Source organism: Alligator mississippiensis, chromosome 12, assembly GCF_030867095.1.
Source record: "Alligator mississippiensis isolate rAllMis1 chromosome 12, rAllMis1, whole genome shotgun sequence".
Classification (NCBI taxonomy): Eukaryota; Metazoa; Chordata; order Crocodylia; family Alligatoridae; genus Alligator; species Alligator mississippiensis.
Genome location: NC_081835.1, coordinates 28,729,969 through 28,754,565, shown reverse-complemented (window position 1 = coordinate 28,754,565; position 24,597 = coordinate 28,729,969). Strand labels below are relative to the sequence as shown.

The 24,597-nt window shown below is 45.5% G+C and overlaps 1 protein-coding gene across 2 annotated transcripts in view; it reads right to left on the bottom strand.

Annotated features, from left to right (window-relative positions):
• The window catches only part of NUP210 (nucleoporin 210), a 126,745-nt gene that overhangs the window by 16,483 nt on the left and 85,665 nt on the right, over positions 1-24,597 (bottom strand). For both annotated transcript variants that reach the window (XM_019495401.2, XM_059715830.1), the window contains 10 exons: positions 23,365-23,500; positions 23,019-23,081; positions 19,650-19,829; positions 17,996-18,076; positions 14,861-14,992; positions 14,573-14,731; positions 11,823-11,914; positions 9,834-10,008; positions 1,827-2,002; positions 498-715 (listed from right to left, as the gene is read on the bottom strand). In XM_019495401.2, the coding sequence (XP_019350946.2) occupies positions 498-715; positions 1,827-2,002; positions 9,834-10,008; positions 11,823-11,914; positions 14,573-14,731; positions 14,861-14,992; positions 17,996-18,076; positions 19,650-19,829; positions 23,019-23,081; positions 23,365-23,500 (1,412 nt within the window). The remainder of the gene's footprint in view (positions 1-497; positions 716-1,826; positions 2,003-9,833; positions 10,009-11,822; positions 11,915-14,572; positions 14,732-14,860; positions 14,993-17,995; positions 18,077-19,649; positions 19,830-23,018; positions 23,082-23,364; positions 23,501-24,597) is intronic.

Below are 24,597 nucleotides of genomic sequence, written 5' to 3'. Positions count from 1 at the left end.
GCTCTCCCCATGCTGCCCATGCTGTAAGTGGTTGTGGCAGCAAATGGGTCCTAATACCTGGCTTCCTCTGACCTGAACTGGACCAAGCCAACCCACAGCTTGAAAAGGTTGCTGACCACTGGAGTAGGGAATCATGTAAGGACCTCATCATTTTGTCCCCGTTAAGAAAGTGAATGTTTTCCACAATGCTTTATATCTGAATATCAACTGAATACAAATTGCAGAAGTCTGATGCTGAAAGGTTCAGTGCAAATGACTTGTTAAATAATACAGTTAAGATTAGAAGAGTCGATCAAGCCTATTTTTGTTGTTTGCAAGAATAGTGGGTGACATTTGATTACGAACATCATTATAAATAATATATTTGGTTTTCCTGAGAATGTCACAATGCACAGCACTAGAAAGTTTCCATGGTAATTTAGAGTTGCTGAAAAGTCAACATTGAAATGACTTAAAACAATTCTTTAAAATGCAAGGACTTAAAAATGGTTTTTTACCTTCTTGGTTGATCAATGAAGTACTCAAACAGATGACATCACCTACTACCACATCCACAAGCTCAGGGAAAATGGCATGTTGCACTGGAAGGGGGACATAGTCTGCAATTCCACTGTGCTCTGCATCCCAAACCATAAGCAAGGTCAAGCCAACATTTACTGTTCGGATTACAAACGTGTTGTTTGTGGCTCCTTTCCCAATCTGCACAAAATCATCTCTAGCAATAAAAGAAATGTTTTTAACTTTCAAGAAATCCATTAATACCTTTGCTTTCCTTAGTACCTTTACCTGCTGTGTGACTGATATTAAATCAGGATTTTAAAATCACTCTATCTTGCTGTTTTGGCGATGGTTATCGACTAACCAAGACTGACAAAAAACACAAAATGAAGAAGTGTTTTATAACAAGGAAAGCTTGAGGTCATAATTATCTTCTTTTGGTATTTTTGGTCATTTTAAGCAGATTTTTCAATTTATAAGAGTCTCTCTTCTTTCAACCTTTTTATGGAACTAAGAAACAATAATATGAAAACGCTAGGAACTGGCCTAACAAGGCATGTCAGCTATAATTTCTGACTCTACTAGTTCTGTGTCTTCCAACTACTGTCACTATTTGGACATTCACCAGGACATTCAGTATAGTAACACATTCATGAGTAGGAAGATAGAATAGCTTAAACCCAAATCTTTAATTTTCTTATTCATTCTCATTAAAGTATGAGCATCAGGAATTCCATGGAAAACAAGCTTTGTGCATAATTTCTGGGGAGCGGCTATTTTTCCTGCTAACTATGCATGATCATTACCATTTTTTATAGGTGACACCTAAAAGTCCCTCCAAGGATTTGCCCCACATACTAAATTCTGTACAAATGCATCTGAATATAAAGTCCCTGCTCCAAGTAGTTTCATATTTATTTTAAGATGATAAAGTAAGCGTGACAAAAAATGCAGAGAGGAATGGTGGATCCAATGCTAATTAGATTTACTTGCTTACAAAGGCAACAATGTGTGTGACAGAATGGTTCACAACCACTTCAGAGTAAAATACCTGTATCAGCAGTTACTGCTGTCTCTGTCTAGCCACAACTTCATTTTGCCAGGTCACTACAGATTACTAAGAGGAGACCTTTTCTCAGATATGGCCCTTCAGAAGAGTGAACACTTTTTATGTGAGGAAACTTTTCTTTGGTGCCTCCAATCCAGGCAACAGAAATACAATTGACAGTTTCCTCTTTTCATTTAATAAGGCATCTGCCATGAGTAGGTTACAGTGTACTTGTCATTCCTTTGCTGCAGCTACATTTCACACTCCAGCATAGACTCACCTGTTGGTTGCAAAGTGGAGCACAGAATTGTGTGCATGGAAGGTATCTCCAGAGTTATCATGAAAATGGACAGTGAAGCTTAATGTCACACCTAGTGGTAGAGCCAACATAGCCTCCTTGTTTTGTGTGTGCAAAACAGGACTTGTAGAGATTCTTAAGTAGGAAACAGGATAAACCTGCATAACATTAGTAAGAGAAGACATTAAGTAAAATTGCTTTAGTGCCTATAAGATAAATTTATTTAAAATAATTTGCAGATATAGATATAAGAATTCTTTATGAAACCCTTCACTTTTTTAGTTTGGCGGTTACGGCATCGTTGAGAGATGGACTTTATAATTTCAGTGCATATTACCTTTCATTGTATGCTTGCAAAATATTTCCTGCTCTTGGAGCACTGTGAGCAAAAGCAGTGAGAAATAATGACATGTAACAAAAGCACAAATGAGAAGTGCTGCAGTAATCCTGTAAAGAAGAACCATAAAGCTCCAGATACATGAGAGAGCTAATAATCTGCAGATTTCTTCCCAGCAAGATTTAAAAAACCTTATGGATCTGCAGGTACTGGGGCATAAGGAAGGGTGTTTGAAGTGTATAAGAACAAAGGGTCAAACCATCACTTCTGCTCCACCCCAGGCAAGAAACTGTTACAACTTAGACATAACAGGACCTCCACCTGACACAGGAGGTGCATGGTCCCACTAGGGGGAATGCCATACTGGATCTGGTATTGGCAACAGGGGATGACATGATAGGGGACCTCCAGATCGGTAGCCATTTGGGAGACAGTGATCATCTTATAACAGAATTCAACATAAGACATCGAGTGGGTAAGGTAACTAGTAGGGTGAAAGTGCTAGACTTTAGGAAAGCTGATCTCAAAGCACTCAGGCGATTAGTCAAGGAAGCACTGCAGAGTAGGAGTTTTGATGGGATGGGAGCCCAGGAAGGGTGGCTGTGCCTAAAGGAAACGATCCTTCGGGCACAAAGCAAGACGATCCCCGAGCGAGGCAAAAAAGGGAAAGGGGCCAGGAGGCTTCCATGGCTGACCAGAGAAATCCAGGGCAGCCTAAGGGCCAAAAGGGGAGCACATAAAAAGTGGAAACAGGGTGAGATCACTAAAGATGAATATACCTCCTCTGCTCGTGCTTGTAGGGAGGCAGTTAGGCGGGCCAAAGCTACCATGGAGCTGAGGATGGCAACCCAAGAAAAAGACAACAAGAAATTGTTTTTTAGATATATTGGGAGTAAAAGGAAGGCCCAGGGAGGAATAGGACCGCTGCTAAATGGGCAGAAACAATTGGTGACAGATAGGGGGGACAAGGCTGAACTCCTCAATGAGTTCTTTGCCTCAGTGTTCCTAAGCAAGGGGCACGACAAGTCTCTCACTGGGGTTGTAGAGAGGCAGCAGCAAGGTGCCAGACTTCCATACGTAGATCCTGAGGTGGTGCAGAGTCATTTGGAAGAACTGGATGCCTTTAAATCGGCAGGCCCGGATGGGCTCCATCCGAGGGCGCTGAAGGCACTGGCCGACATCATTGCAGAGCCACTGGCGGGAATATTCGAACGCTTGTGGCACACGGGCCAAGTCCCGGAGGACTGGAAAAGGGCTAATGTGGGTCCCCATTTTCAAAAAGGGGAGGAAGGAGGATCCGGGCAACTATAGGCCGGTCAGTCTCACCTCCATCCTTGGTAAAGTCTTTGAAAAAATTATCAAGGCTCACATTTGTGAGAGCCCAGCAGGACAAATTATGCCGAGGGGAAACCAGCACGGGTTTGTGGCGGGCAGATCGTGCCTGACCAATCTAGTCTCTTTCTATGACCAGGTTATGAAACGCCTGGACACAGGAGGAGGGATGGATGTCGTATACTTAGACTTCAGGAAGGCCTTCGATACGGTATCCCACCCCATACTGGTGAACAAGTTAAGAGGCCGTGATGTGGATGACTGCACAGTCTGGTGGGTGGCGAATTGGCTAGAGGGTCGCACCCAAAGAGTTGTGGTGGATGGGTCGGTCTCGACCTGGAAGGGTGTGGGCAGTGGGGTCCCGCAGGGCTCGGTCCTTGGACCGATACTCTTTAATGTCTTCATCAGCGACTTGGACGAGGGAGTCAAATGTACTCTGTCCAAGTTTGCAGATGACACAAAGCTATGGGGAGAAGTGGACACGCCGGAGGGCAGGGAACAGCTGCAGGCAGACCTGGATAGGTTGGACAAGTGGGCAGAAAACAACAGGATGCAGTTCAACAAGGAGAAATGCAAAGTGCTGCACCTAGGGAGGAAAAATGTCCAGCACACCTACAGCCTAGGGAATGACCTGCTGGGTGGCACAGAGGTGGAAAGGGATCTTGGAGTCCTAGTGGACTCCAAGATGAACATGAGCCGGCAGTGTGACGAAGCCATCAGAAAAGCCAATGGCACTTTATCGTGCATCAGCAGATGCATGACGAATAGGTCCAAGGAGGTGATACTTCCCCTCTATCGGGCGCTGGTCAGACCGCAGTTGGAGTACTGTGTGCAATTCTGGGCGCCACACTTCAAAAAGGATGCGGATAACCTGGAGAGGGTCCAGAGAAGGGCCACTCGTATGGTCAAGGGCCTGCAGACCAAGCCCTACGAGGAGAGACTAGAGAAACTGGACCTTTTCAGCCTCCGCAAGAGAAGGTTGAGAGGCCACCTTGTGGCTGCCTATAAGTTCATCACGGGGGCACAGAAGGGAATTGGTGAGTATTTATTCACCAAGGCGACCCCGGGGGTTACAAGAAACAATGGCCACAAGCTAGCAGAGAGCAGATTTAGACTGGACATTAGGAAGAACTTCTTCGCAGTTCGAGTGGCCAAGGTCTGGAATGGGCTCCCAAGGGAGGTGGTGCTCTCCCCTACCCTGGGGGTCTTCAAGAGGAGGTTAGATGAGTATCTAGCTGGGGTCATCTAGACCCAGCATTCTTTCCTGCTTATGCAGGGGGTCGGACTCAATGATTTATTGAGGTCCCTTCCGACCCTAACATCTATGAATCTATGAATAACCTCTGGGTTAATGCTATTTTGTTGAGGATGCAAAGCACCCCAGGATTGGAAGGCCATGAAAGACACCTTAGTTTCAACAGCTTCCATTGGCATGCAAGTTCTGTGATGTACATCTGAGAAGTACAGCACAGCAGCTCACCCAAGATGATCATGGGGCATGGAGAAAGTGTAGGCACACTGCTATGGATTTTGCATGTTGTAGGCTGACCACGGTGTGCTCAACTGGAAGGGCTGGGCTGCAAGAAATCTGTCAGTCATGGCCCCCCTTTCATCTGCTAAACCCCGACTAGTCAGCTGGCTGCATTTTACTGTCTCAGTGACCCCTCAGACAAGACGGAACAAGTTTGCAATCCCTCTCAGAACCTTTGAGCTGTTTAAAGAAATAAGAGTTACACTATGCAAAAAAGCAAAGATGATTTCTGCAGCAACACTTAACTGCAAGGAAACTTTTTTAAGATGATGAATTCACAAATGTTTGTGTTGTAGATATGCAATTCCATTATTTATTAATTAAAAGGACAGCCTGCTCAGCTTAACTAGGTTTACTATCAAAAGTAAAGGGATATGTATACTCACTGGTATTGCTTTTTGGAATGTAAATAATGAATGGATAAAGGAAGAAAAAAAGAAGTTCACAAGTACATGGAAAAAGAGTATTTTAAATGGCTCCCTCAAGCCTACCTGGTAGCAAAGCCCCTTTTCTGAACTCAGATAAGAGAGTTTTAAATTTTATCTCACAATGTACATGTCAAAACTTTAAAAAGAAAGGACAGTTTTGGCCTCAAGCAAGCTGCATCTTAGACACATCTGAACCAGGGTCTAAAATATCAGTGTATACAGCCATCTGCCCAAAAAAGCTGATGTAACTAACAAACAAAAGTTGCATTTTCCATGACAGATTTCAAGTTTATGATCTGCAAAGGACAACTGCTAAGTCTAATATGATGAAAGCAGAATTCATTCATTCATTTTAAAAACACCTCAGCTCTCTGAAGATTCCTGGCATTAATTTTATTGATACTTAGGCTGACCAGAGCTAGTGCTGAACTTACTTCCTCACAAAGTTCCCATGTACTAGTTCACTCCTTACTTCCAATGTTTTTAAATAACAGCCTCTTTTGAGCAAACGCTGCCAAAATACCCACACTGTTTTATGTGCTTCTGCTTTTGCAGTACAGTTGCAGCTAAAAGAATCTCCTGAGGTCCCTCCCAACCTTAATTTTCTGTGATTTTATGAAACCAAGGTCCATGCTAAATTAGCATGCTCCAGCAGACTCAATTACCATATTTTTGCGCATATATCCCATGGAGTATGCGCAATTTTACAAATAAATGGATGGGTGCAGGCTATACGGGGGTGCAGGCTATTGGCGGACTTTTTTTCCCCGCGGGGGGGCTGGGGCTAGGGCGGGCTGCGCCGCCTCCCTGCTGGGCCCAGGCAGGCTGGGCTGCTGCCGCAGGGGCCAGGGTTGGCTGCGCCACTGCAGGGGGCCGGGGTTGGGGCGGGCCAGGCTGTGCTGCGCTGCCTCCCCGCTGGGCCCGGGCAGGCTGGGCTGCGCCGCCGCCACCGCGGGGGCTGGGGCTGGCTGCGCCACCATGGGAGCCGGCTGTGCCGCCGTGGGGGCCGGCTGTGCCAGGCTGCGCTGCCACTGAGGCCGGGGCCAGCTGCGCTGCCTCCCCGCTAGGCCCAGGCAGGCCAGGATGCGCCGCCACCACCACCGTGGGGGTCGGGGCCAGGGCAGGCTGGGCTGCGCCACCGTGGGAGCCGGGGCTGGCTGCACCACCTCCCCGCTGGGCCCGGGCAGGCTGGGCTGTGCTGCCGCTGGAGCGGGGGCTGGGGCCAGGGTGAGCTGGGCTGCGTAGCCTCCCTGCTGGGCCTGGGCAGGCCGGGTTGCGCTGCCGCTGCCGGGCCGGGCTGTGCCGCTTCCCCGTGTATACGCCGCCGCGGGGAATACACGGGTGCGGCGTATACACCGACATTTACAAAAATACAATTTTCCGCTGGTTATATGTGGGCGCAGCTTATACCCGTGGGCGGGGTATATGTGCGAAAATACGGTAATCAATTAATTAGCATGCATCAGAGCAGAGCTCTGTCATGTGTCTAGGTGCCCTTAGGACACAGGCACATGAATAATTTATCCAGAGGAAAATTAGGTTAGGGGTTTACAGAGTTGCTTTCCAGCTACTGTGGTCTGCAGGACCTGTCATATGGATGGCTTTAACTCCATAGAAAATGAAAAAAAACCCCCAAGTAGTTTACCCCCTCCATGGAACTTATTTGCATACCTATACCCTATCCTATACCTTTTTAGCGACTCAATTTCTCATCCATAAAAAGGATGGACAAGTGCTGTGAAGATGGGTACATTAAAAGACTGTAAGGCACCACAATGCTACAGTACAGCAAGTCAGCTATGCACCTGTGGTAGACACATTAAATGATCATAGCAGATATTGTATACCCATGCAGCTAAAAGACAGTCCCCATCTCAAAGAATGCAGAATCTTGAGTTGCAGTGTTGCAGAGAAATGGACAGACAGAGGGTGCATCTCCACCATGGCAACACACTGACCCTGGGGCCTCTGATCCAGTATCCACTGAAAAGAATGGGTGTCTTTTTATTGACAATCACAACCACTGGGTCAGGACCCAGCAGAGTTGAGTCAGGGAGAAGAGAGACACTTTACAAGGCTGTGGCAAGTTACTCCTTCTAGCTGAAACTAGTAGGGAGAACACAAGACTCAGAAATACAATTCCCTTCCCGGTATTCCTGGTAAGTACAAATATGATCTGCCCTCCTGCCTCAGGGCTTAAATCAGTCCGTTTTCTAGTGGCTCTGTGTTTATATTACATAAGTAGCTTTAAAAAGCCACAATTACAATCAACTAGCCATTATCACCCAGAAGTCATGAAACAATTGATAAAACAGAATTTTGTCCATTTCTTGGACTAGCAAGATGAGGAGCTTAGAAATTAAGCCCTGTTCACTTGTAGTCAGGTAAGCAAACATAGCTAGGAACAGATCCAAGGAAATGTCACCCCCGGCTGCATTCAGAAGATAGCAAGGAGAACAGACCAATACTGACTTTCAAACTAGTATCTCTACTTTTCCACTAGGCTAACTTTCTGGACAGAGGGATAAATACCAAACTACTCTGTGTATCTAGTTATCTAAGATAACAGGAAAATGGATGGGCCGGCCAGCCAGCCCTCAGACTCGCTACTAAGAAGGTAAGGTTTAAAAGAGAAGGCCAGGAAGCAAATGGAATCAATTTGTCTCCCCAGAGGAAGGGGACATCATTTGCTGGTTAGAGACAGTAAGGGAATAAAAAGGGAAATACATATATGGAAACCACCCCCAGCCTCTGCTGAGGATCATTTCACCTCCCTTGTTCTGGCTTTATAGCATGCTCTGTCCCTTTCCATTACAGCGACATGCTTGAGAGAAGAGAATCCAAAGTAAGAGGCATAGGATGGGGAGGTGAACGTGGCTTCATCTTGAAGAGGGATTGCAGAGGCCTGACAAGAGGAGTTGGTGACCTGGGCAAACTCTGTAGGAAAGCAGGAGGAGAGGCCCTAAAAAGTCCCTGGCTGAACTGCTGTGGCTGCGGCTGCCACGTGCTCTGCTGGCCCTGGCTGCTGCTCTTAAAGCAGTGTCAACAGCTGGGGACTGTTTTGGAGTTCCTGGCATGGGTAAGCTGTGGGGCTGCTCTTGGTGCTGGGGTGCAGATTCTGCAGGGGCAATTCCAGAGTTCCTCATAACTTAGCGCCCGGGGTGGGTGCCCCTCCCTAGACATGTCACTGAGGGAGTACACAGAACAATGGTTCTCAGCTGCTGCAAGCAGGTCTCAGGGGGTCTGCCTGGCCCAGCCCAGCCTGGCACAAGGAGGAGCTGCCTTGATCCCCAAGGGTTGAAGCGAGTCCCAAGGAAGGGGCAGGGTTGGGGACAGGGGTGAGCCCACCCCGCCAGGCCCCACAGCCTCCATTTTGTGGGCAGCACTGCAGGCAAGTGGGCCAACCCAGGGATGTGGAGTTGGGCAGTTGTTGTGGCACAGGTGAGCCATGGAGTTTTTACAGCAGGCGGGGGGTGGGGGGGAATTCAGGAAGAAAAAGACTGAGAACTCCTGATATAGAAGATACTTGGTCCTTCACATTACTTTGGTGTGGAAAGCAAAAGGACAGAACCATGGACCATCAATTCCATAACATGCTAAACTAGAAAGGTAAAATTATGGCATAAAAATTATGTGGAAGAAAGATACTTAGTCAGCCTGAGACTTAATTCCCAACTGCTAGTTCCTACTGTGGCTTTTGTGCTTTCTTTGAACCAATGACATTTCAGAGAATTTTAGCACTGCACAAATTATAAGACAATCCTGAAGATTATCGTGCCCAGCTTGCTAGGACATTAGGCAGCAGCTAAGCAGTTAAATTTAAACCTGAGGATAAGCACTCTCCTGTCTGTACTCCCAATACAATGTATACATGTTGAATGCCACAGTGCTTGGAAACAAAACAAAGAAAATTTCTGCACCTGCACTTGCTTCCAGTCTCCCCAGCACACACTACCTATGGGGAAAACCTGGGTACTACGTATAGAGTACTACGACTCTGTGTATTCATGACTTTAGCTGACCTTATCCCTTCCCACTCCTTGAGTAATGAAGTTGATAGCAATCACTTTCAAAGAGCTTTCAGGGACAATATTTTTCCAGTTTACAAAGCCATTGTACTGGGTTTGAGAATGCCGTGCTGTAAGAAAAGACGCATTTTATAGCTATACTACCATCTAATAGATGTGCCAACACCATGTTAAAAATACAGAAGCAATTATTAAAATGTACATTTTACGCTTTGCAGAATTTAAATTTAAAAGGTTCAATTAACTTTATCCAATTAGTGAAATGGGCGGTTATGCTTTTAACACAAAACTACTTTAGTTCAGATTTTAGTGAAGAGAAAAAGAAAATGCTACCTTAACAGCAACTACAATGGTCTGGTTGATTCCAAATGGCTCTTGTGAAATTACTTCAATTGTTGATGATCCTATCAAAGATCCAGAGTTAAGAAAGCCACTCTCATCAATCTGCACAAGCGGAACTTTATCAGGACCATCCAGCACACGGTAACTCAGGGAAGCCACTCTGTCCCTTGATAAAGCAAAAACAAAAAAACCTCTTTTGAGATATAAATCTATGTTTACAGCAATATTTTATTTAAACCTATCATAAACTAGGGCTGCTCAATGTGTTCTTCCATCATGTTTTCACTCTAAAGCCACAAAGCTCTGTGTTGTAATCTAAGAATCAAGTGTTCAAGCCTGTTGGAGAAGAAAAATCTCAACAGTGCTTGGGCATATATTAAAACCTACTTGCTGCCACTGCCCTGCAGTGTCATCATTCACTGATGTAAACTTGATTCTGAATGCTAATGGATAAGGCTATTTTATACAGCTTCCACAGACACTTTCTGTAAACAGTATTCAAAAGCAGATTAGTTTGCCGGGGTCAACACTGGTATTACAGATAAAGTCAGAAACATGATTAAGTAGATCTCATTAGCTTTCTGGAAATTGTTTGTACACAAGGTTAATTTTTGGAGAAACTCTCTCCATGGTATTTACCATTAATAATAGAAAGTGAGCTCACACAAACAGTAATTAGTAGGCATTCTGAATCATTAGATGTTTTTAACTATCACTTACATACACACATTCTCTATAAAATACGAAGATCTTTTTTCCTCCCCAGGGGCTCCCCATTCAGCTGAGAATATTGGGTTTTCCTTTAGGGAAACCAAGCATCAAAAAAGTATTCTACTAGCAGGCAATTATTTTGGGTGGAGGGCTGATAAACAAGTTTTGGCAAGTGGTCGAGGGGCTGCATGGGTAGCCCCGCCCCTTGACAGGTGCCCCACCCCCTGGTTGCCATCTTGTGACTGGAAGTCTAACCCTCTAACCCCTGACCTTTGCCACCAGAAGTCCCTCTCCTGGCCATATTTTGCCCGCCCCTGTACTAGCCACATTGTGGTAGAACAAATATCAAAAGGCTTTGTTTAGCTTTTGAATAAGATGTTCTGATACAACATTCCTGGATGGGAGCCTGCAATAATGCAAATGGTCTGACTTATGGGAGATGTGCATTAAAATGAGCTGTTATGCACTGACCGGACCCTAACCTGGGTAAGGCACCCCCAAAACTGAGGGTACTGCCTTAGGACAGTGGAGTAGGCAGGGAGCCATACACAAAGCATTCTTAGCTGTTTCCAGAACCAAACACACAGTACTCGCCTTTGATAAAATCTATTCTAAAAGCCAAAATAAGATACTTGCTCTCATACTGCTTAATGTCTTACTCTGCAAGTAATTCCATTGTCTTTATTAGTAATCCATGTTAACTGATGCAGGAGAGAACATTACAGAAGGTATTAGATCACCTTCAAAGAAGAGTCGTAATTATGGATCTTCTTGGTTTTGCCTAATATAGGATCCAAACAAATCCAGCAATGGTTTACAGAATCATAATAGGATTTTATTTCAATTCATTTTTAAAAACAGTTAAGCAGCCACTGGATGATGCAACCAATATAGCCCTGACCATATTTTAAAGCTTCCCTCTGTTGGAGAAGGTAGTGGTGTAGACATCATTTTTTCTCCAACAATCAAAAACTCCAATGGACATCAGCTGCAGATTCTTAACATGTCTTAAAATAAAAGCTTAAATGCCTGACTCATGGACTTCCTAGCCATAGCAATGTAACCACAAGACCACCAATCCATGTTTTGACAGAGAAAAATGTGGAGATAAGGTGCTATTAATCATGAAATAAATCATGCAGTATAAGAATGAACAGAAAGACATTTTAAATGAAACAGAGAAAAATTATTTTAATATATCTAGAATTATACTTTACTGCTTTAACAAATTGTTGACACAAAGTCCCAATGTGAAAAATTATCACTTACCTATTTGTTTGAAGTTTAATAAATGAATTTGGTGACATTAAGATCTGTTCTGCTTTGACATCTGGAGTAACTAGACAAAGTTTTTCAAATACCTAGAAAATAAGCCACTCGTTTACTGCAATGCACAGCTAATTAACTTTTTAAATATTTTTACTTCCAAAACCAAAACCAAACCAAAAAATAGATTAAAAGAATGTTTTTATAACTTAGTATTACTAACCCCTTTACTGAATTTAATACAAGGATTAGCAAATGGTGGCAAATGGGGGCAACTGTTGTGTGGGTATCAAGGGAGGGGCAGGCAATCCCTGCTGCCCCTCTACTGCCCCATGCTGTGAGCAGGGGGGGGCACTCTGCCACAAGCACCTAGAGGCCCTGATCCCTGCTGGTACAGCCGGTGACTGCAGAGCTTTTTTTTTTTTTTTTTTTTTTTTTTTTAAAGCTCTGCACTCACTGGGTGCAAAAGCAGATCGGGGCCTCTGGGCACTCATGGCAGAGCCCCCACCATGCAGCACGGGGCAGTGGGGATGGCCTCTCCCCCCGCTTGGCACCCGGGCAGCAGCTGTCGCATGGCACAGGTGCAGCGTGGCTTGGCAGGGCACTGCATGCTGTCTGGGAGCTGGGCCTGCTGGGGTTTGCCAGGCTCTGGCTTACAGGTGGAGCTGCTCCAGCTGTTTCAGGACTTTACATGGCCCCAGACTCCGCTGAAACATCCCTAGCTCTCATTGACTATGGAAGTTGAGGGTCCTCAACATTTCTAAAGAAGTGCTTGTCACAGGGTCACATCTTCCTTCATTAAGATGAGCAGTGGTTTGTCTAAACACAGACAAACCAAAAAGAAGAAAATGGAGGGAATTCCTCATGCACTGACATTTGATTTAAGCTTTTTATTTCTTTTTATTTCCAGTTTTTGGCTTGAACAGCCCACATGCATTTAATGTACTGTGCAGACTAGTTACTCATTCTGGAATTTTTAAAAATTCTTTCATTCAACTGATTTGCATCCCAAATCACATTGATTTACTATCTGGAAGTCGTGAGAAGCATCATTTATATTTCCTGGTGCTTCTAACACTAAATTCTGGTTGTAAAACATTTAGCTATCCAATTTCTGAAGGTTCTAACTGTATTATTAAACACCACTGCCATAATAATAAATCAGACACTGCAACCAGGTCAGTAAGAATGGCTTTTTAAAAAGTGGCTGTTGTAGCTTCCTTTATTTACGTTGGGACTTTTTCATTTGATTTTAATGACACATTATTCACTAAACCCAAGGACGATGTAAAACAATGGCAACACACTATTCAATCATATGCCAAGATTTAAAAGTGAGATGTGTAACTGAGGTAAGTAAAGGCAGTTTTGTTAAACTTTGCACCACGTCGTTGTTTTATAAATTAGGAAGTTTCTGTAATATGGGGGCAATCCTATAAATTATTAATGGGTGTAACTTTAACATTTAACTGTAATGGGCCCTTTTGCATAAGTGAAATTGTTTACATGTTTGTAAAAGTAGGGTTCCCTTACTACAAACATAAAAAAGGGATAAAAACCTATTTATGAGTTGTTGATGTTTGATTCACTTTTAACATAAAAAATGCGCTCATGTTTGAAATAGCAGCATTCAAGATGAAAAGCGCAAAGATTTTAAAAATGTTTCTCTAAAATTGCAATGTTTAATTAGGGTAGATTTGATCTCTTAAAAAAGGCAAAGCTTATAGGACAAAATAACATTTTATGAAAGAGGTGCATTTAAATCGTTGGTATCATTTTCTAAGGGGTAGTCATTTCCTAGTTTAATGAACTTAGCAACTGACTCAAATTGAATATTTTTCTAATAATACATTTGGTTTACTGGATTTTGGAGATTTTCTTTGATTAACACCACATCAAAACTTCATATGGAGTTTATACAAGCACATAACAGAATTCTCCTTCCCCTAACCTTTCTTGTGGTAAAATCCACATGGCAGGGATCATTTCCCCACACTGGTTCACTGAGAGATGTTAAGACCCACCACATTTCTGGACTCCAAAGAAAATGAGTTGTGGGATCTAGTAGACATAGTACAAGCACATATTGTGCTAAAAAAAGCCACCACCTTTCCAATCCATTTCACTAAGGACAGACCACAATGATCATTTCTACAAATAGCAAATTAGTTTACGTTCCTATAAAAGGGAGCCAAAATTTAAAATGAAATGAGGACTATAATTAGTCCATAACACATATTACTTGTAAATAACAACACTGCATTATTACATTTCTATTATCTAGAATGCATATTGCTGTTAAGACATATTCCCAAGCAGACAATAGTGATGAAGATCTTCAAGAGATGTTGAAACCCACGCTGTCATTGTATAACACCCATAGCACAAAATTAATCTAAATCTGAATGGATCTACTGACACACCAGTTTAGAAAGCACCTGTCACCATAGCATGTTAGAGTATTCTTTTTCCTTCTAATAATACTGCAGGAAGAAAAAGTACTTTCGTCCTGCCCCATCTGAAGAGAGAATTCAACAAGTTATATACAGACACTGGCAAAGACTGTCCCCTGGGTTCCACAGAAATCTCTGAAGAATAAGAAATATGTTATACCACCAATAGTAAGGTCAAGTAAAATGGATTAAGCCTGAACTGCACTGTTACATAAGAATTCTTCACCATCATGAATTTCATGCAACTCTGAAGCATTGATTAAAACTCTCAATATAATCCAGGGAACAAGAACATTTTACCTGAATTTGGACTTCATCTGATAGCTCCCTTTCCATGTTGTAAAACTGTCCAGCTGAAGGATCAAGGGCTTTAACAACAACTTTCAGGCCTGTCCTTCCCTTCACTTTACCATAAACATCCATAGCGAAGTTATATTTTGCTGGAAGCTGAAATGAAGCCTGAAATAAGAAAAAAAAAAAATGATCAAGGAAATATTTGGAGTTGGTATAAAAGACATTCCCATGCTTGACAGTGAAACTGGTTTGCTCCTTTTGAGCAAACAGAAATACCAGATGTCTTTAATTTACCTCATTGTGTCTTGTCTTGATATCCAAGATGTCCCTCTTGGTGACAGACCAATGGAATGTTAACCCTGGCACAGCATTGCCAAATGAGAAAGGGGTCTGATTACTGGTGATGCCCATCACATAAACTGGCATCTGGAAATACAAAAACAGAGCTTTCCTTTAAAAAACAGTGCAACTTTGGGACAGAACTCTGAGATGCAAACAAGGACTTAATACAGTAATTAAATTCAAGATGTACAAGTGAAGTGAAGTGATTTATGAATCCAGAAAGAATGCTTAACAATAAATTTGTTGTCAAGTACACTCTTAAAGTAATGTCAAGTAAGGCTATGGAGAAACATACATATTACCTACTTAGAAAGGGGAAGAGGAGCTGCTACTCTGGAACCCACATCAGCTGTTACAATGTAACAGTTGCATCTACATACTTCTGAAAGAACAGGATTAAAACTAAAGTTTATGGGTAAAGTTGCAAGGTTATGCTATACTTGTGACTTGTATTGCTACAGAAACACATGAAGCTAACAGTTATAGTGTAACACCTTATATATGCATCACTTAATGACAATATAATTGTTACATTTGTATTAGGGCTGTGCAAAACTTCAGTAGCTGATTTGATTCGGAGGAGATTTGGCCTGATTCGGAGACTAAATCTGAATCGAATCGGGAGACCAATTAAAAGCTCCAAATAGATTTGAAGCATCTGAATCAATTCGAAAAAGCTTTGGAAAAGATTTGGCCGCTTCGGAGATTCAGCTGTAGGCTACACAGGCAGCTGACACAGCCGCCTCCAGATAGTAAGTCTGCTGGGGTTGGGGGGAGGGAAGGTGTGTGGGAGAGGGATTGGGGCTGGGACAAGCTACCCAGCCGGGGTGGGGGGATGCATTACTCGGGGAGGGGAGTGGGGGATGTGGGCGTGGCAGTGCCAAGAACGGAAGCTGTGCCCTGCTACTGCTTCACCAGCCAGGGTGGGGGGGCAGGATGTGGGCGTGACTCACTGCAGGCAGAAGCAGGCAAGCAGTGGCAGGTCATAGCCTCCACTTCCAGTACTGCCTCACCCACATCCTGTGTCTGTCTGTGCTGGCTGGCAAGCGGTGGCAGAGCAGGGTCCCTGCTCCCAGTGCTGATGTAGGCACGGCAGTGCTGGGAGTGGGGACTCTGCATTGTCACTGCTTGCCAGCCGGTGTGGCGGGGCCTGGGATGCAGGCGAAGCAGCGCTGTGAGCAGTGGCTATGCCCTGCTGCCATTTGCCCCTCTCCACCTGGAGCACGCTGCGCCCTCATCCCGCTCCCTCCCCCCTGGCTGGGCAGAGGTAACAGGGCATAGATCCTGCTCCCAGCACTGCCATGCCTGCATCCCATGCCCCCCCACCTCAAGTAACACACCTCCATGTCCCGGCTGGGCAGCTCATTCCAGCCCCAGCCCCAATCCCTCCCTCCCCCATGCCCCTTCCCTCCCCAAACCCCAACAGATTCACCAGCTGGAGCCAGCCATGTCAACTGCCTGTTTAGTCTATGGCCGAATTTCTGAAGTGGCACCGAATCTTTCAGATGCGATTCGGCGGAATCTGATCGGGACAGTGATTTGAATCTCCAAAGCGAATCACTGTCCTCTGAAGCAGCCAAATCTGAAGTGAATACTTGCCGCTTTGCACAGGCCTAATTTGTATCCATCCTGTGTGAGACTCACATTTATACTCCCCAAAATTGAGACTATAAGAATATTTTAATGTAGTGGTACCCAACCGTTTCCCACTGCAGGCCGAATAGATGGTATTCTGTCTGTCCATGGGCTGGACATGGTTGGAGGGCCTGAGAGGGGCCAAATCCAGCTGTTGGGAGCGGGGGGAGGTGTGTGAGAACGGGGCCTTAGGCATTTGGCAGAGGGTGGGGGGTAGTATTACTTGCCACTGCTCCCCTGGCACCAAATTTCCCAACCCATGGGAAGCCCTGTGGGCCAGATGCTATGGCTCTGTGGGCCACATCTGGCCTATGGGCTGGAGCTTGAGCACTCTTGTTTTAACTATTTTGCCTAAAAATTCTCTCCCTCGTTCAGATTTGTGGCTTGCTCCAGGTCATCCCTCCCAAACACTCAGAAAACATCATTTACACACAAATATATGGAAGGTGTAAGCACAAAGCAAGAAGAGCAATTGACATAAATGATATAACCAGGCAATATGACATAATTAAGAACAGATTTAAATTACAGATTCAGTGGCAACACGTAGGGGGTGCATAAGGGTGCACATGCACCCCCTCCCCCCCCCCCTCCAAGAGTGCTGGTGCACTCCCTGACAGGCAACACTCCCACCAGTGCCTTCTCTGCAAGTGCCGGCTGGGGGGTGGGAGCGCCAGGTGTGCTGCTGGCACTTCTGGGAGTGCTGCGGCTGCTTCTGGGAGTGCCACTCACGCTTTCAGGACGGTGTGATCAGCCATGGACCACCCCCACCGGTTGGTGAGATTGGCCATGGAGGACCCCTTTGGTTGCTGACTGGCTGCTGGGGGGGGGGGGAGGAGAGCACGTGACCCCCCCCACCCCCCCCCAACACAGGTGACCCCAGTTGCCCATGTGCAGATTCAAAGGGATATCTGACAACAATATTGGCTGGACAAAACAGTGTACCTGCACTAACAAGTCCAAAGAAAGAGCATAAATTATATTCTTTTTATTCTTATTCCCCATGTACTTGCTTGATTCTCTTTAGGTAATTCTCCCTTGTGATTGGAGAAACAGTCTTAAAGAAGCAACTGTCACTAAAAGGCCAGGAAGGAGAAGACTAAGAAACTTGTGTTTAAGCAAATGTTTCATTATGGTACAAACAGATAGAGTAAGAAAAGAAAATTCTTAGAACAATGTAGCACAGTGAATTTTTGCACCATCACATTCAATTAAAAAGTCATTAAAAGTAATTACAAATATGAGAGTTAAATATTTTCATAGAACATTTGTTGTACATCAGGCTGATTTAGAACTTTAGGTGTTCTGCAAATGTTTACCAATTAAACTAAGATTTTCTTTCTTTGTAATTTTAATTGGCACCTTGCTTTTCACAGCTATTAAAAAGTAACAAGCAAGGAAGACGGAGAGAGACAAATTTAAGATTAGAAAAAAAAGTGTAACTCAGCTAACCTGGGTACCAGTTTTCATTCGTGTAATGGGAGCATGGACTCTAATAGCCTGAAGCTGTACTACTTCAACTTCCACTTTATCCTAAAAGGAAAAAAAAATGTTCAGTAAATAGCGAACCATTTCATTAACAGTGCTCTGTGAATTAGATTTTGTTTTCAATATTAGCTGTCTGACACACTGGAACAGGTACTCCAGCTGTACCTGTTACTGCTTGATGCCCCAAACCCTGCATTGCACTCGACAGCGCACTTGGCTCTCCTTGCCCAGAGCTCACTGCAATATCAGAACCGACATTATGAATCCCTGCACTGTAGCCATTCTACCTGTCTTGAAATTGTAAGACTGGGCTTGAAGCAGCCTCGGGTAAGAGAAGGTACAAGAAAGTGGGAGGCAACAGGCATTGACTGCTACAGCAGAAATCTTTGCTGGTGAACTGATATTATTACCCAGGTGGCTGAAATAAGAGCAGAGCAGATAAAACTAAATATTGTAGAAAAAAAAAAATTATTACGCAGCTGGTAATAAATGGAACAATATGCCAAGGGCCAACTTTTTCTTGTAACCAATATGCCTCCATTGTCACGTTTGTTTTTAAAACCTGCCCCAACCAGTTGAAAACTTTAAAAAAAAAAGATTTACAAGAACAGATAATATAATATGATAGGACTGTCTCATTGCAATAAGAAATGTAATTTTTTTAGATTATTTTTGTGTGATCCTGATTCAAATGTAAGCGATAAAATACAACAGGTTTCACATATACTATGCTAAAGTCCTTTATCTTGATGTTCTTCTTCTTGATGAGGGGTGGGGTTGGAAATCAACTAAACATTTGCAGAAACAACACTGAATAAAACCCCTTGGAATTTTAACAGAAACACTGACACAACAAATCAAAACCAGGTTGATACAGAATGCTTGTCCATAAGAGATGCATCAAAATCCAGCTAAGTCAAAGCTCTAGCTGTAGAAAAGGATTTATACTGTTAGATTTAGAAAAAGTACTAAACAGGAGAGAAAACAAAAACAGGCCCCATACTTTACACATATCAGTTTCTGGTACTTAATTTAAAAGCATTAGCTAAGGGCTCACTGGTAAGTGTGGAACAGCGTTTTGAATGGACTGCATCTGGATATTTGTGTTAGATTTTGGCTTAGATAAATGCAGAATGTGTTTATCTCCTGACATGTAATCTGTAGGTCATTTGTGTGACAAAACTATGGTCAGAGTATACTATGATTAAACTGTACGGTGATGTCCACATAAACATCACCAACTAAGTAACAACAAAGTCTCTAAACAGGACTGCAGAGGTGTGGTATGGCAAGACTAAGACCCTTTCTGGGCAGTTCCTTTCATCAGACTAATCATTCAAACCTGAAGATAGTAAATTCACTTTTCAAGAGATTTCCCTGGATTTTGTTCAGAACTCAACCCTTTAAGTGGAGGAAAGATGCACAACTAAAATTAACGAAGACGTAATTCACTTTCACAATGAGTGCAGCGAGTCACAATCTGGGAAGATAGAAATCAAAATTTGTCCTCATTCCAGTGAAACCAGTAAAACAGATACACCAATTAACTTACTGATTTTGGGTAAGGACCACACTGCATCAACATTAATTCCTTCTGCAACCCACATAAAAACGTTACCTGAGAAACCACAACAACTTTCCCGGTCTCTGCATCAACAGCTTGTACCACTCCTGTTACTGTCCCATTGCCAACTGCTGCTCCTTTCACAAGGCCTGCGCTGTTCACCGATGCAATTGTTTCATCACTGACAGCAAAAATTATGTTGGACTGCGGTTGTGGGCCCCCTTCTGAAGTAATCTGTAGTTACACAGAAACCAATGATCATCAAGAGAATGCATCCATCACAGCTCTGCTTTACATTTATATGTAGCTCAGGTGCATAACAGCAAGGGAGGTAACCAAGAACCTCTTTTCCTTGCACAAACTGGTTGCAAAACACAACTACGTTCTTTGTGCAGGGGGTGAGCCATCCCCATTGTCCCATGACTTCAAGATACCTATTTTCCATGCATATTTGCATGTGGATCAGGACTGGTATACAGGGAGCTAGAGAGAGGAAAGCAGACCATACACACACGTGACATACAATCCGGCTTACCCCATCCCAGGGAATGTCCCTCTCTATTTCCCCTAGCCAGTGTGGCTCTGTCTGTACCTTTTTGATACGCCTTTCCCACAAATCTTTATTTTATATAAGTGATAGATTTATGGGACACTATTAAATCATCCTGGAGATATAGCATTCATTTGACCAAAATAAACATGGAATCCTTGCTATGATAGACTGAAAACAAGGTGACAGTCAAGTGTGAAGACGTCCTGGGGCAGTGGTCACCAACCTGGGGTTTGCGATCGACCACTCGATCCCAGAGCCTCTTTAGGTCGATCCTGGGCAGGGGGGACAGCTGGGAGTGTGCACAAGCACATACCTGCTGCCCCCAGCCCCAGCAGGTCAATCTGTGGGGGAGGGAAGGGGTGGGGGCCAGATTGAGGCTCCTGCAATGAGGGACTGACCTGCGGCTCAGCCAGGAGTAGGGGAAGGCAAGTAGGGCCCCAGCCCCATTGGGTGGTAGGAGGATTGGAACCCCAGGGGGGCTCCTTCAGGGGCACAGGGGACTCCCTCCCCATTTCTGCAGGGGTGGAGGCAGCACAGGCGACTGCTGCTGCACCTTGAGCCCAGCTGTAGCTGGCCATGTGTGGCTCAGCTCAGCAAAGGGGACTCATGTGGCATTGATCCCTGGCCTGGTTGGGTCTGGGGACTCTCTGTTGCCCCTCCCCCCCACCGTGCTCTGGGATGAAGTGGTTACTGGTGCAGGCTGCCTGCTGTGACCGGAGCACGGTGGGGAGGGGACATGGGCCTCTTGAGCACAGGTGTGGGGGGGCCACAGACCCTGGGGCTCTACTGGGGGAGGTCCTCCCATGTGCCCCTGGGTGGCAAAGTCTCAGACCTGGCTGGGCTGGGGCCCGATGCCACGTTCCTTTGGCTGCTGGGTGGGCATGACTCAGCCCAGCGACAGCAGAAAATTGGGGTAGGGCCCAGGCCTGGTCTGGGACTCTCTGCCACCCAGGGGCAAGTTGGGGGGGGTGGGGTGTCCTGCTGCTGGGCACAGCCCAGAGTAGGCCTGGGGGCCCCATGCCTCCCCTTCTATGCTCTTGGCATAGCAGCTAACCCACAGCAGCAGCAGCAGCCACTTCATCCCAGAGCATGGGGGGGCAGGGGGGGCCCTCAGGGCCCCGGGCGGCAGAGAGTTCCAGACCCAACCAGGCTGGGGATCAATGCCACATGAGTCCCCCTTGCTGAGCTGAGCCGCACATGGCCAGCTACAGCCGGGCTCAAGGTGCAGCAGCAGTCGCCTCTGCCACCTCTGCCCCCGCAGAGTTGGGGAGGGAGTCCCCTGTGCCCCTGAAGGAGTCCCCCTGGGGTTCCAATCCTCCTATCACCCAATGGGGCTGGGGCATGCAGTACAGGGGGGCAGGGCATGGGCCTCCAGAGCACAGGTGGGGGCATGGGCCTGAGGCCTCTGTTGGGCTGTGCGCAGTGGCAGAACGCCCCCCACATGCCCCTGGGTGGTGGAGTGTCCCAGACCAGGCTGGGGCCTGACCCGCTCTCTGCCACTGCTGGGCTGGGGGTGGGGCAGGGGGTGGGGGCATGGTAGATCCTGGGGTGCCCTTTACTTCCAAAATGTGATCTACACCATAAAAAGATTGGAGACCACTGTCTTAGGGCTTGGACACAAAAATGAATCACAGAGGTTAACAAAGATATGAATTGCATGGTAAGTGGTCATATGCATATTCTTACTGTGTGACAAAAGCCAACACTTTTCAGGGACAGGTATGCCAACAGAGGTTAGCCTTCACTTGCCGTAGAGTTGAAGCATGCACAAGGGCACTTACTACAGAGCAGAAGACATTCCACCTTTGCTTGCCTCACATTGACTTGTGTGCTCATACCGTAACTGTTCTGTATGCCAAAAGTGTTTTGGTGTGATGACACTATGATACTGTAATGGGGCCCCCACTACTGAGAACAGGGAGCAAACCTCAGGGCCTGCTGGCCAGCCAAGCCCCTGGGAACAGGAGCAGGTGAGCCCGTGGGACAGCCTGGGGACAGGCAAGACCTGAGAACAGGGGTGGGTGAACCTATATCCTGGACAGGCAGGCCTTGGAAGAGAGATACCTGGGAACAGGAGCAGGTGAGCCTTTAGCCCAGAGGAGGGCAGAGTGCAGGGGCCAGAGCTCAAAGAGAGGGCAGAGTGTCAGCAAGGCCAGAGTGCCTAGAGGTCCATAGCCTCAGGAAGAACGGTTGTCAGCAGGGCCTGGGAGCCCAAAGGTCTCTCTGACCCAGAGCAGGGCCAGGGCCTAGAGAGGGGCTGAAGGCCATGTAGGGCCACAGCCAGAGACTGGCAGGGTCAGAGGAGTCCAGAAGTCTCACCTGGCTTATAAAACAGGGCCAGGGCCCATAGAGAGGGGCCAAAGACTGGGGGTAACAGCCAGAGACTGAGGGGGCCAAGGAGCCCATAACCTGGGAGAAGCAAGTATTGGGGCTGAGCCTGTAGCCCAGGAAAGGCATGTGTCAACACGTCACCTGCGAGGCATGGGAGTAGGTATTGGGGAGGATGGAGCCTATGTAATTGGCCCTTAAGGCAATGACCATGGACACCTCTGGTAATAAGAGTGAGACCAGGCTTGGGAAGACTAGGACAGCCTCCCTTTCCTTAGAAGTCAATAACATCAAGACATGGTGGGAAGGAGAAGGGGAGTGTTCAAGAACTGTCAAAAAATAGCAAGGGCTGAGTGGCCATCGTGGGGTATCACAACCATTTCAGGGACAATAACTTGCTACAGATACCAAGCTGAATACCAATCCCTGAAAAAAATAATGCAATACCAAAAAACTCAAGATAGTAAGCACTTTTCCAATAATCTACTTTAGTGATTTGGCAAAAAAAACCCTATTAATGGAAATAAATATAAATACCTCACCTGAATCATTGCTCCTATGATCAGGGTAATTTTTCTTGGTAGTAATCTAAATGGAGGAAAGACCTAGAGAAATAGGAATATAAATATTTTTGTTTTCACTATTTGATTCACATCAATTATGTCTCCAGAAAATACCAAGCCTCCAGCTAACTTTGCAAAGAAATGCTAAACTAACATTCTGTTGCAGTAGACCAACATTTGGACAACTTTTGAATATTAAAAAGCTGTATACAGAGATTTCACAGGAGAAAAATATAGATCATCTCAGCAAATCAACGTATTCATACATCAGTACCACTGTCGTAAGCATTTTTGATAAAGTTCAATTATAAATGAAATTATTTACTTCAATCTGTTGCAGAGCAGAGTTGATTCTTTGTCCATTTTTATCAGTGACTGTCGCCATAAGACTGGTTTGACCAATGGCTACACCATGAACTAGGAAAGCAGCAGTGTAGTCATCAAGAGCTTCATTGATTGGGCTAGAGCAAAGAAAATACATTGTATTAGAAAGAGGTCATCAGGTGAATTACATTAATAAGGAGGCCAGTGAGTGAATTAGTGCTCAAGGGCTCTGAGATCACTACATAATATTTTGCTTAAAACTTTCACCTCAAGGAGTTTTAAGCGATAACTTTCTAAGCAAAATATTATGTAGTGATCTCTCTGTTCAGTACTGAGCAACATGAATACTGAATTCTCACAGCCTGAAGCAGAATATTAAAGATGAAACACAGTATCACTGAATATGTATTATAATCACCACTGAAGCCTCAACACTAATAACCCATAGCACAGAAAATTTTTGTTTCCATTTTAACCTTTCTGCATTTTCAGGCTGGAAAACAGTAGGGCTGTGCAAAGCTTTGGTAGCTGATTTGATTTAGAGGAGATACGGCCCAATTCAGGCACTCAATCTCTGAATCTGAATCAAATTGGGAGACCAAGTAAAACTCCAAATCGATGCGGAAAAAGCTTCTGAAAAGCTTTGGATGATTCAGAGATTTGGCCATAGACTAAACAGGCAGCTCATAGCTGCCTCCAGCTGGTAAATCTGCTGGGATTAGGGGGAAGGAAGGGGTGTTGGGGAGGAAGAGATTGGGGCTGTGGCTGGGACAAGCTGCCCAGCCAGGGTGGGGGGTGCGTTACTTGGGAAGGGGGACAAAGGAGGTGGGGATGCAGGTATGGCAGTACTGGAAGTGGGAGCTCTGTCCTGATGCCACTTGCCCAGCCGGGGGGGGGGGGGGGGGGGGGGGGGGCAGGACGCAGGCACAGCTCGCTCCACGCGGAAAGGGGCAAGTGGGAACAGGGCATAGCCTCTGCTCCCAGCGCTGCCACACCCACATCCCAAGTTCCCCACATCAGCTGGCAAGCGGCAGCAGGGCAGAGCCCCCACTCCCAGCACTGATGTGGACGTGGTAGTGCTGGGAGCGGGGGATATGCTCTGCTGCCGTCTGGAGCGAGCCGCGCCTGCATCATGTGTGTGCCCCCCACCACACTGGCTGGGCAAGTGGCAGCAGGGCAGAGGCCCCACAGCTGCCCCCGCTGGGCTAGAGGCAGGCACAGTTGGAGAAGCCAT